Source organism: Pundamilia nyererei, unplaced genomic scaffold (assembly GCF_000239375.1).
Source record: "Pundamilia nyererei isolate P.nyererei 1_Seehausen unplaced genomic scaffold, PunNye1.0 scaffold00491, whole genome shotgun sequence".
NCBI classification, from domain to species: Eukaryota; Metazoa; Chordata; class Actinopteri; order Cichliformes; family Cichlidae; genus Pundamilia; species Pundamilia nyererei.
This window is the reverse complement of record NW_005187892.1, coordinates 35,993-47,578: the sequence shown is the minus strand read 5'-3', so window position 1 is coordinate 47,578 and position 11,586 is coordinate 35,993. Positions and strand designations below refer to the sequence as shown.

The window sequence follows — 11,586 nt, the reverse complement described above, 5'->3', positions numbered from 1 at the left end:
GGGGGCTTATGCCAAAAGGTCTAAATTCATTAAAGGAGATAAAAGAGCGGTGAGCGGCTGGAAACCCCTTCAAAACTGACTCAGTCGAGGTTTAGGAGCAGCACGTGTAGACACAAACATGCTTTAATCATTTCAGCAGTGACAGCAGGGGCGTGAAGCGGAGACTGAGCTGGTTCATTAAGGTCATGTTATAATCTTATGTGCATCATTAGAAGCATTACAAGAGTAAGAGTGTGGCACTGCTACACCACCGATCTGCAATCATGATCTTTATTTTGTAGAAAATGGCCACTTACTTTGAAAATATTTTAATTATGTTTGTTCTACTTTATGTAGCGACTTTATTCAGGATTCTTTGTATGTTTTTGTCCTTTAAAGAATTTTTATCTAGCGCAGTGGTTCTCGAGCCACTGCAGGGATGGCACGTTTGCTGATGCTATTACGCTAACCTTCATTTAAGTAAAGTTCAACTGCTGGATGCAGGCTGTAAATTGTGGGGTGTGAGGAATCAACCTTTGTCAGCCCCTGAAACGAGGCGTGCCAGAAAAAAGTTTGAGCACCGCTGATCTAGCCAAACCTAAAGAAACGTGCTTCTGGTTTCCCATGCTGTAAGAACACATTAAGGTCCTTTGAACAGGATGACAAACTGAATACTTTTCACATTTACCACAATGCTTGTGGCTATCATGTCCTATAGTATACTTTTTTGCCTGAAGTACTATGTGGGAAGCCACCAGAACTTGCAGCAGCTAAATAAGAAAAACACTCCCCTTCTCACTAACTGGATTTAAACAGATGACTTCAAGAGAGTCAAACATCAAGTCTCTCTTGGTGGGTCTGAGTATCTGCATACCCGGCTGTCCTCCTGAGCCTCCCACTCCGGGGTAAAGGTGTGGACTTGAGTTCCAGGCGTGCAGTTGGAAAACTGGAAGAGGCTAGCAAACATGCGGTGATTCTCTGCGGTGTCGGTAAAGATGGGGTCCTGAAAGTTCACTCCGTGGGGGACGATGTTGTAATTCTCATCCATCCTGCATGACAGAAAGGGGAAAGAGTCTGTTGATACAGCGACGAGCAAGAGTGAAATGTGGGCTTTCAGTAAAAAACAAAAACAAAACTCAAATGTGTGGAAACAAACAGATGCACGCAGACAGAAGAATAGATTGTGTAACATTTAATTATCACCAGAAGTCCACTCAAAGCAAATAAATGGACTTGTGCAAAAATCGCTATAAGCATTTTGCACAAGTCCACTCACTCAATGTTTGTTTGTTGTCTGAGAATTTAGGCATTTAGTATTTGTATGATTTTCATATATACAATTTCTTTATCTTGGGGAAAAAAAGAAACACATCTCTAGAGAATTGTTAACAGGTCTTGTTCTATTTTTATGCAAATTGAAGCATTATGCGGATGACTCAAACCAGCGAATGACAAGCCAAAGGCTTTTACAAAACATGTTTTATATCTTCAGGAAGTCTTGAAGCAGTGGGTTTCCATACATCTGGATTCCATCTCATATCCCTCAAGGGACATCAAAAGTTTGGCTGTCCCTATAGGAAGCTGTGTGGGTGTGTGTTGTATATGTGGGTATCTGTGTGTATGTTGAAAGAGCGAGAAGAAAGCTGATGTTTTGCTTCAACAGAAGATGTCAAAGGTGAGATGTAATCACAGTCACTGTGAGGTCTGAAGAAATGAAAATCCTTTTTCTTTTTTCTTTTTTCACAGAGTATCGGTTTAGTACATGATCGAGAGTGCAAAAGCAGCATGCGTACTTCAAAAACCTTACTTTGAGTAAAAGTAAGTATAGCTTTCTCCTCCTTCAAGGCTCAGTGTTAGGTTACCTCATTTTTAATGTAAAAGTTACAAATCCTGAAAAAAATGAACTATAAGCTAAGGTTTTTGCATCGAACATATGGCTAAAGCAGAACACTCAATCTGTCTCATTTAAAGGTCCCGAGGGAGGTCTTCAGTTGCATTTTTCTCCATGCTCAGCTCTGTCCAGGGAGCTTATACTCATGATTGATTGGAAATACTATTTTAGTCAGAGACTATGCTTTTGGGGCTTTTGCAACAGGAAATGAACATCCACTGGAGACTGTGATGAGAAGTTTTCAGTTTGGACTTGATACTATAGTGTCTGGGACTTGATGTTGTACTCCACTAAAACTAAACTGATCTGTTTCAGGTTCAGGAAACAGGAGGTGCCTCGACCTCGCACATAGCAGAACATGCAAACACAATTTGTTTAAGCCATATGTCATCTCCCATCTAAACCATTTGATTTAATACTCTCTAAATATTTGGTTGCTGTGGTGTCAAACACCACACGAAACTGAGACTAAAATCTATTTCTTCTTTTTTTTAGGGTGCTAAAAGAATCGTTGGAAAATAAATCGATTTGCTACGTTTGCAATCACCAGGAAACTTAGTTGGATTGTTTAAATATGTAAATATGAAGCTACTAACAGCATAACAGCATATGGCTTCGAATAATCATCCTCTCACTCACCAGGCCTGTGCTTTCCAGAAGAAGTAAAGGGTGTTCTTCTCCCCCACTTTCGCCAAGTGCACGCTCACAGGGGATTTTTGGATCTTTCTATTAATGCTTTATGTCTTGCTTAGTCACACACTTCCTTTGACTTTAGGAAATGCTGCTCCTGGCCAGCCAATTAACCCCCAGATTGCATCACCCCCTGTTAAACTGTAAGGTGAAATTTTCAGGCTTTGTTCTGATCTCTGCAATTTTTTTTTACATGAAGTTACGAGTCTTGCCACACACTGTCATTTGATATGTTGTTATGACAGTGTAATAACTGTTCCCATCCCAGTAATTACTTGGGTTCTTGAGCTTTTTTGTTTTTTTTTTAAAACCATCTGTTAAAAGCAGTACACTGGCAGTCTTTCAATCCTAGATGCCCTGAAGTTAAAGGAAAATGTGGGCAAACATATTTGGGGGTTTTCCTCCATTATATCTTTGGTAAACATTGACAAAGACCACTGTATTGCTTTACTGAAGTAATCATGGCTTTTTAATTATCTTCAGGTCTCCACTTAAACACAACTCTGTTGCGACTTGCTCTAGGAAGTTTCCGATAGCGGTCACCTGCCCCGATTACAGGGATAACATCCGGATGGTTTTCACCATCGCAACAGGGGGACGGCAAAGCTGTCCCTGAAGGTGTGATTAACTCAGGCTAGTAAAAAAAATCATATGAAAGTCGTTTTGCTATCACCACTCACAGCAAAACACTATCACACATGTGCACGTAATTCTGCATATATGAGGTGTAACATGTGCTATAAAACATTATTGTTGTTGGCTCTGCCACATACCCTCATGTGGGACAGACAAACTTTAAACTTGAGGAATGCATTTTTAGTGCCCCTCTCTGAATATCCTGTCTCTTCATCTGTAAGGCGTGTCAGCACACGCTCCTTTTGTCAGGTGACACACTGGTGCATATATGGAGGACAAAAGGTGGTCGTATTGACCGCTGGTGTGCTCATAACTCTTCAAAAATTCTTTGTAGTTTACCTTCAAGCTCTTGGAAATGTCTGGCTCTGTAATTACACTAGCTGGAAAGCAACAGACGTTTCCTGAGCAACAGTGTTGTTTCTGTCCAACACAGACATTTAGGAATTAACTTGTTGCATACTTTTCTTTTCTTTTCTTGTCTTTTTTAAAAAAAATAAAAATCTGGAAATTGGTTGGTTATTCGGCACATTAACCGAATTTGGGATGGTGTCACAGACAGATAATGACTGAAAGAGAATATGCTGTATGGGGGACAGGTGCCAGTTATCTGCCTTTGAGTGAACTTCGAGTGCGAATTCACTAAATCTGTCAACAATACTTTGTTTCCATGACAGATCTCAGCACAGGCCTGATGAGGTGCTGGTTTTCATTGGAAAGAGTGCTACGTGACATCTGTGGATTTTGCATTATTCATAGAGAATAAATCACATCTGCACTTAATGAGGATGAAGAAAACTTAAACCTGCTAGTGATCATTATTTTTCATCATATAAAGCAATGACATGGCTATTGACTAAACCTTTTGTTCTTCTATTCTTTAAATATTTAACTGTCTCTTGTGTCAAAGAGGACCTAAGAAAAAGATGGACAGGTAGCCAACTTAGTCAGGTAATCATCTTCTGATTCTGATGTAATGCAGTCAAATGCACATTTAAGCGTCTTTTTGACCTGTAGGAGATCATCTGTCAGGGACAAAACACACACTGCATATTTTAGTGTAAACATATAAAATCCTTAAACGCTGTCTCCCTTTGTCTATATTTCCACATTGAATATATAGGATGTGTGAAATTAAATGCAACATTTGAGCTAAGCATCTTGTACAGGAGGGCCCGATTCCTAGTGTATCGTTTATAGTCTTCTTACCAAATTAAACCAGGCGCTTGCAACTTAGGTGAGCATGGTGTTAAAGTCTTAGGAGTGAAGCTTAACTGAGACTGGCATCAAATCAGACTACAGCTATCTGTTATCACGCGTGATTAATGCCATACCAACTTTATTCATCTGTGAGTTCACCTTAGGAAGAAGTAGTAGTTGTTGTCTTTGGTGACGCTGTAGGAGAAGCAGGGGAAGTAACCGAGGCCGGTGACATTAAACCTGGAACCCGCAGGAACCTCCAGCATGCTGCCCCACGCCTGATCGCACAGGAGCTCAATCTCGGCGGAGAAGAGCAGGTCAGTGTCGTGCTGCCACGGCAGATAGTTATACACGCTGTACGACTCCTTGTGCAGCGCCAGCACCTTGGCAAACACGATGATCTCGGCCAGCTCGGCACGGCACGCTTCCGTCTGCGGTCTCCAGTCATGGGGTAGCTGACACCCCCAGCTCCCCTCGGGACGGACGGCTGCAAAAATAAACGCCAAAATAATCCACATGTTGTGACAACGAGGAGACAACCGTGAGTCAGGGAGGCGCACCAAGGCGCGCAGTGCTGGTGATGGATGAAATCACTGAGGGAAAAGAAGAAGGAAAAAAAGCTGCAGGGATTTCGCTACAGGCGCATACTTCCACCAATGCACAATTAATATTTAGTTTCAGAGTAAGTTACTTAGGAAAAAATTTTTTTTTGAGCAACAAATTAATCCCGTGTATCCTTCACCGCGGTCCTACTACTGCCTCCAGCCACAATTCTTTGCAAGTGGACCAGCCCATTCACCTCAGCATCCCCCTGTAAAAACGCTGCCTCTCACCTTTAGGATGGCAGCAGGAGGAGCAAAGACAAAAAAGGTGCTCTTTCAGTTTCAAACCTACATTTTCCTGTGAAAACACAATAAAGGCACCTTCAGTGCTGGTAAACTCGGGTATTTAAAGCAGCAAACCCATCGTGAAATCCCAGCAAACAATAGAAGATTACGGGTTTTAATTGAAACTCACTAAAGAAAGAATAGTGGCGCCCTCTAGTGACTATCCGCAAGATAGCAGAGGTAGAACTGGAAAAGAGTTGATAACCTATACCAGTTGCATGTCAGTGGCAAATATCCAGCATCCATCTATCCATTAATCGTGGGGACCGCAGCCTAAGAAGGAAAGCCCAGACCTCCCACCCACTCCAGCTCATCCGCGGAAACACTGAGGCCGAGAGTCCTGGGAGGCCTCCCTCCCGCTAGGACATGGAGGGAACACCTCGCCTAGGAGGCATTCAAGTAAGACGAACGTTCCACCCCAGCTGGCTCCATGCGATGTGGAGGAGTAGCGGCTCAGATCTGAGTTCCTCTCATTTACATGAATTATGCGGATAGTTTTATAAATGTCGATGATTTTACACAAACGAACCCAGTGTGGTTACAGAAATCTTTAGATGGAGTCATAATTGCTCTGAAAGATCTCTCTCAATCTGACGCATTGCTGTGCGAAGTGTAATTCATTTACAACTGTTAAAGTTGTATAATGAGAATTCCCAGTTTTGGGAGTATTTCCTATTTTCATTTCATACAACAGCAGCTTCCAAATGAGTTCTGCACAAATCCTGTATAATAAGGAAAAAACAACTGCTTTAACATAAATAGAAACTGATTCAGTCAGAGTAAATTTGTTTTTCTTTTATAACCTTTCACACACTATTGAAGAATTGCAGATTTGAACATTAGGTTTTAAAGGTCCATGACTTAATGACCTTCTACCACAATAGCTTCGTACAGAGTCAGTTAGACTGAGTCGCTCCTCAAACAAAGCTACTACTTTTTTCTCCTTTGGATAACTTTTATGAAGTGTTTGAGAATATTTTATAACTCTTAAACCTTTCCGAGTATAGCTCTGATGTGCTCCTTCGCACAGTTCTTACTTCCCTGTCGCTCTGCAAATCCATCAAATTCTTGTTGTCCCTGTGGGATTACTGCTGGGGATGGTGGTGGGCGTGGGTATTTCTCAGGTAACAAACACAAAGTAGCAGCACCTGAAAGGGGGCACAGTATTCCAGCGTATGACAGTCTGCAAGAAGACATGGCGGTAAAGCTGCTGATTGTGATGCTCACGGTCAACTACATCTGTGACGGAGGTGAAATGTTTTTACGATAGGACAGAATATTTACATCTAGAGGAAATTCGGTGTTAAATTAATGTATCTGCCTCACCTGTTTGTGTGGCAGCACTGTTGAGAAAATCAACAGCGTCTGACTTTTTGCAAAAAACAAGAGAGGAGGAACCATCAAGGTGTTTCCCCGGAGGCTGCAGCAGCACCGAGCTCAGTGAGGCTGAAGAGCTGATAGACGTGAATGCAGGAAATGTAAGTAAGGAGGAAAGTGCCACAGATTTACGCCCACACTTGTAGCTTATGTTTACTTTGATTTTAACCACTGCTTCTCTGATAGTAGACAATACAGACTATTTTGTAACTCTCAGCATGAAACGAGTGAAACATCTTCACATGCTAAAATGTTATTGTTAGAAAATGAGCTGAATAACCAGCACATTTCAGATAAGAGAGTTTAAGGGAGATAAGGGAATTTATGCTGAGACATTCTGTACTAATTACTGATGCATTTCCTTTTCATTGTTTCGTTTTAAACTGCATGTAGAGTGTATGTCATCTACAGATCTTTCACACCACAATCCTCTCTGCAGTCCTCAAAAAAGAAAAAACAAACAAACAAAAAAAAACCCAAAACAAGTGTAAATGTCAGTAGCTGCAGACACTGTGAAGAGAAATATTTTAGGTAAAAGTAGGCCATGTCCCCATTTGGCCAGATGGACTTGAGATTCTATCCACACGAAAATAAACCTAAAGAACAAAGACAATGCCCAGAAACTGGACTCCTAAGTCGAGAAGCACTCCTCTGTTTAACCGGCATAATGTGTAACTTAGTCAAGCAAGGCACTGAGACATGTATCATTACCGTGTTCCTGCATACCAGGCCTGGAATCTGAAGACACCGCAAAGCCCATTAACACTGACTTTGTTACTTAGTGCATTTGCTACACGTATCAGATAACCAGCGTGAAAGCCAGCAGAGAGGTGGAATGTGATTAAGTGGGCTGTCTGTCATGTTGTACACTTGGGTATTTGTTGTGTTGCTTTGCATAAATCTAACCCATACAGCATTATTATTATTAACAGAGACCTCTGCTAGAGAGAGCTCATGAATATAACAACTCATTTACAGGAGGAGAGTTCCAGCCTGCGGTATAATGGAGATGCTTCCCAGAAGGACATAAACTATGTAAGCTGTAATTACTTGAAGTTGAATCCTGCATTTATTATCCTATTAAAAAGAGCAAAATGTTTTTACAATTCACAAGAGGTTTGTGAGTAGAGCCTGGCTGAAATACTGTTGTCCTGTAGCAGAGCCCTGGGAAGGAAACTGTGGTGGATGAAGGATCTGGGATGTAGCGAAGAGAGAGCAGAGCACAAGATGACCGTGTTGTTATTGGACAAAAGGAAGCTTGGGTTTGATTGATGATGTTTGATTACACCGACAAAAAAAATATACAAAAATGATTACAGCGGAATATTATCAGTAGTCTTTAATGAAATACAGCATAGAGGCATGACATATTTGACTAATTTTGCATGTTATTACCAGATACAGATATGTGTGCACTATTGAAAGTCAAGTCTTCAAACCAATAATCATCTTTCACGCCACCTTTGTGTTGTGTTTCTCAGCTCACGTAATTTTTCAGTGTTGTTTTATCCCCTCATAAACTGAGATCTACAACTGTGGTCAGAAGTTTACATATACTCATCATGGGCTTAAATGTTATGGTAATTTGGTGCTTTTAATGTATTCTTTAAATTCTCTCATTCTTATTCTTTTGTTTTCAAAGTGGAATAATTGTAAAGGTGTAGTTGAAGAATGTGGAGGGAGCCCTCAGCCCGATTTGCAAAATCAAATAAAGCGTGCACATATTAAGCAGCAGCTTTAGTTTACCTCAGTTTTAAAAATAACACATTGATACACTGCAAAGTTTTAGGTTTTGAAATAAAGAAGAGAGCTTCTTTCCACATTGAACAAAGGATCCACAAAAGCAGTTTCAGGGGTTTAAATGTACTTAGTGAACTGATTCTGATGCCTGGGGCTAGGAATGATTAATCCCAAGACTGAAAGTCAAACATCTGCTGTGCACCAACCAACCACCCTCAGTGAGATGGCTGGGCTTAGGCTGAGCTGTTTGGCTCAGGAAGGAGTAAATCTGGAGTCCAATTAATGGAACAAGACCTCAGGTGTGGTATACAGACACTTTCTATTTAGAAAATCTGTCTATAAATGAGAGCTGATTTACTACTGTGGCTACCTTTGACAAAACTGGGACCCAGTTAAGATGATTCAACTGCAACACAAGACATATTATTCTCTAAGGTAAAAAAAAAAAAAAAAAAAAAGGAAGAAGGAAGGGTTGGCGAAGGGCTTGAAGTATCAGGAGAGCTGCTCTTACAAGAAATAGAGTAGAGATACATACACCTGAGTATCGAATGGACTCAGGTGCAGACCAAGGTTTCCTTTCAAAAGACAAGTCAGTAGTTTGTTTTTTGTTGTTTTTTTTTTTTTTTACAGAAAACGTGTGATATATACAAAGTGCAGAGCTCCAGGAATCTGTGGGGGAAGAAAGGGAGAAGTCCGCATATGAATGCTCCTTCGCTGTTTCTCCACACTCCTCGTCAGACACTCATACTTTTTGTCCCACACGCACTTCGCCACTCAGCCGCTCTCAGACAATCCAGGACAGGAAACAGGAACAGTTCCAGGGGAATCTATATACAGGAGAAAATGGTCAGAAACAAGTTAGCGCTTTGCACAGAATAAACAGGTTTTGCCTGCGCTGCACTAATACAGGTTACGCAATGATCCGGCGACGAGAAGCACAGAATCGTCATCTTAAATAGTGGCCAGGAAATCAGGCAGATCATCGGTAGGTGTGTAATCAGGCCAGGTGCGTGGGCCAGAGGCGGGAGCTCCGCCCAGGCAGACAAAAGACAGAGGAGAGGGAGAGAGAGCACAACAATGACAAGACCACACACATTTCTATATCATTTTGTGTTTCAAAATAGGTGTGCCCTCTGGTGGACAACCCGTGGAACAGCAAAACAGCTAATACAGTCCTTAACAAAAGTTTAAGACCATTTGAAAAATGGCAGAACTGTTGTCCATTTTTGTAAACTTCTCTTCCCATCCATCCTCAAAGGTTATCAATTGGATCAGGGGAAGACACAGGATTCAAAAGAGTGATGCTATTCTCCTAGAAAAAGTCCCTTGTCCTGTGGGCATTGTGTATTGTAGCGTTGTCCTGTTGAAAAACCCAGTCGTTACCGCACAGACAAGGGCTCTCAGCCATGAGGGATGCTCTCTGCAACATCTGGACATGGCCAACGGCTGTTTGACGCTCCAGCATCTCCTGAAGCTCCATTGTTCCACTGAAGGAAAAAGCACCCCAGACCATTATGGTGCCCCCTCCACTGTGGCGCGTAATAAATATCTCAGGTGGGATCAACTGGTCATGCCAGTAAACGTTGGAAAACATCAAGGTTACATTCTTTCTCATCAGAGATTAAAACTTTCTTCCACCTTTCAATGTCCCATGTTTGGTGCTCTCTTGCAAAATCCAAACGGTCAATTCTGTGGCATTGAGGGTTGGGAGATCAGATATACATCCCCCCCCCCCCTCAAATTCAAATATGTTCTTAGCCTCAACACATTATTTTGAATATATTTTAGGTATATTTTAGAATTTCTAAATACATCAAATAGTAACATATAAGTGAATGTGCAGAACACAAACAAAATTTAATGATAATGAACACATCATTTATCATTAAAGGTAGACAGGAACCCACAGGCCTCATAGTATTACTGCACAGTAAATACGATATGAACTAATTATAGATGCAAAGCAATACAGTTTTTAGTTTGTCTCCTCCCAACACTCATGATTTACTGCAGTTGAGCACACAAAGCCTGTTGCACCAAACCCCTACAGTGATCATTGGGGTCAGTCTAGAAACAATTCCAAAAAAATTGTCATGATGTGTAAAATTAAAATAATGATCTGCAAGGCTCATAAACCCGTGTCTGATTCAGAGTGGAAAATGGAAAACACATTAAATATTTAAAATGAGAAAGTGTGGCGTTTTAAAGTTAGGGTTCAGGCGAGCTGATGACAGAATAATAATCAGTCTTCGCTTTGCGCACAGAAATTTGTCCAGATTATTTGATACTACGTAGAGGAGATGATTAATTATTCAATTTATTTACTTTTTTTTTTACACAACATTATTTTGAAATTAGTCTATAATTTAGTAGATGCGAATTAGCCTAGCTGTTTCTTTCTAGCAACACCCTATTTTCCTGCCTTTCCTGGAAATTCACTTGAGATGTAATGCTGCTGCCCTGCGACAGACTGGCGACCTGTCCAGGGTGTACCCCGCCTCTCGCCCTATGCCAGCTGGGATAGGCTCCAGCGCCCCCCGCGACCCTGAAAAGGATAAGCGGAAGCGAATGGATGGATGGATGGATGTAATGCTGCCATGAAATTGAAAATGAAGTTATATTTTTCATGAAACAGTAAAATTTCTTCTTCTAAATTCTAATATTAGTATTGTTTTCTGTGTTCTAATGTGAATAAAATATGGATGTATAGTGTTTGCGCATGTAATATAAATAATGAGTCAGAATCCGCTTTACAAATATTTTGTATGATAGGAGTAAGTTAAGTAAATTTATGGATTTTACATTGAGTGACCCATACAGCAATAGTACTTACACAATACATTATTGTAAACAAACCACGGCGGACACGTCCACATTTTTATGCTCTTCAGCATATAGTTGTTATCACTTCACACAACTGCAGCTTTCAAGCTCGCAACTGAACGCTTCACCAACAAAAACTGACACAGGCAGTGCACAACTTTTTGTGACCTTGACATTTGAAGCAAAGTCCAGCAGCTTGCAAACATCCACCTTGGGTTTCTCGATACGTCAAACTTTAACTTTTTTTCTATCGTACTTTGGGTGGGACAACATTTTAGACTGAAGATCTAAAGGACCCTAGCTCGATCCTGGGTTTCGGCAAAGCTATTTTGGTCACCATCTAGGGCTTGCTAGGTTTGTTGGTAG

The 11,586-nt window shown here is 41.0% G+C and overlaps 1 protein-coding gene across 1 annotated transcript in view; it reads right to left on the bottom strand.

The window, feature by feature from the left end:
* The window catches only part of ccdc3b (coiled-coil domain containing 3b), a 9,515-nt gene extending 4,155 nt beyond the window's left edge, over window positions 1-5,360 (bottom strand). Inside the window, exons 1-2 of the mRNA XM_005753986.1 lie at window positions 4,553-5,360; window positions 854-1,028 (exon numbers count right to left, since the gene is read on the bottom strand). Of these exons, the coding sequence (XP_005754043.1) occupies window positions 854-1,028; window positions 4,553-4,911 (534 nt within the window). The 5' untranslated portion in view covers window positions 4,912-5,360. The remainder of the gene's footprint in view (window positions 1-853; window positions 1,029-4,552) is intronic.
* Window positions 5,361-11,586: the final 6,226 nt, after the last annotated feature.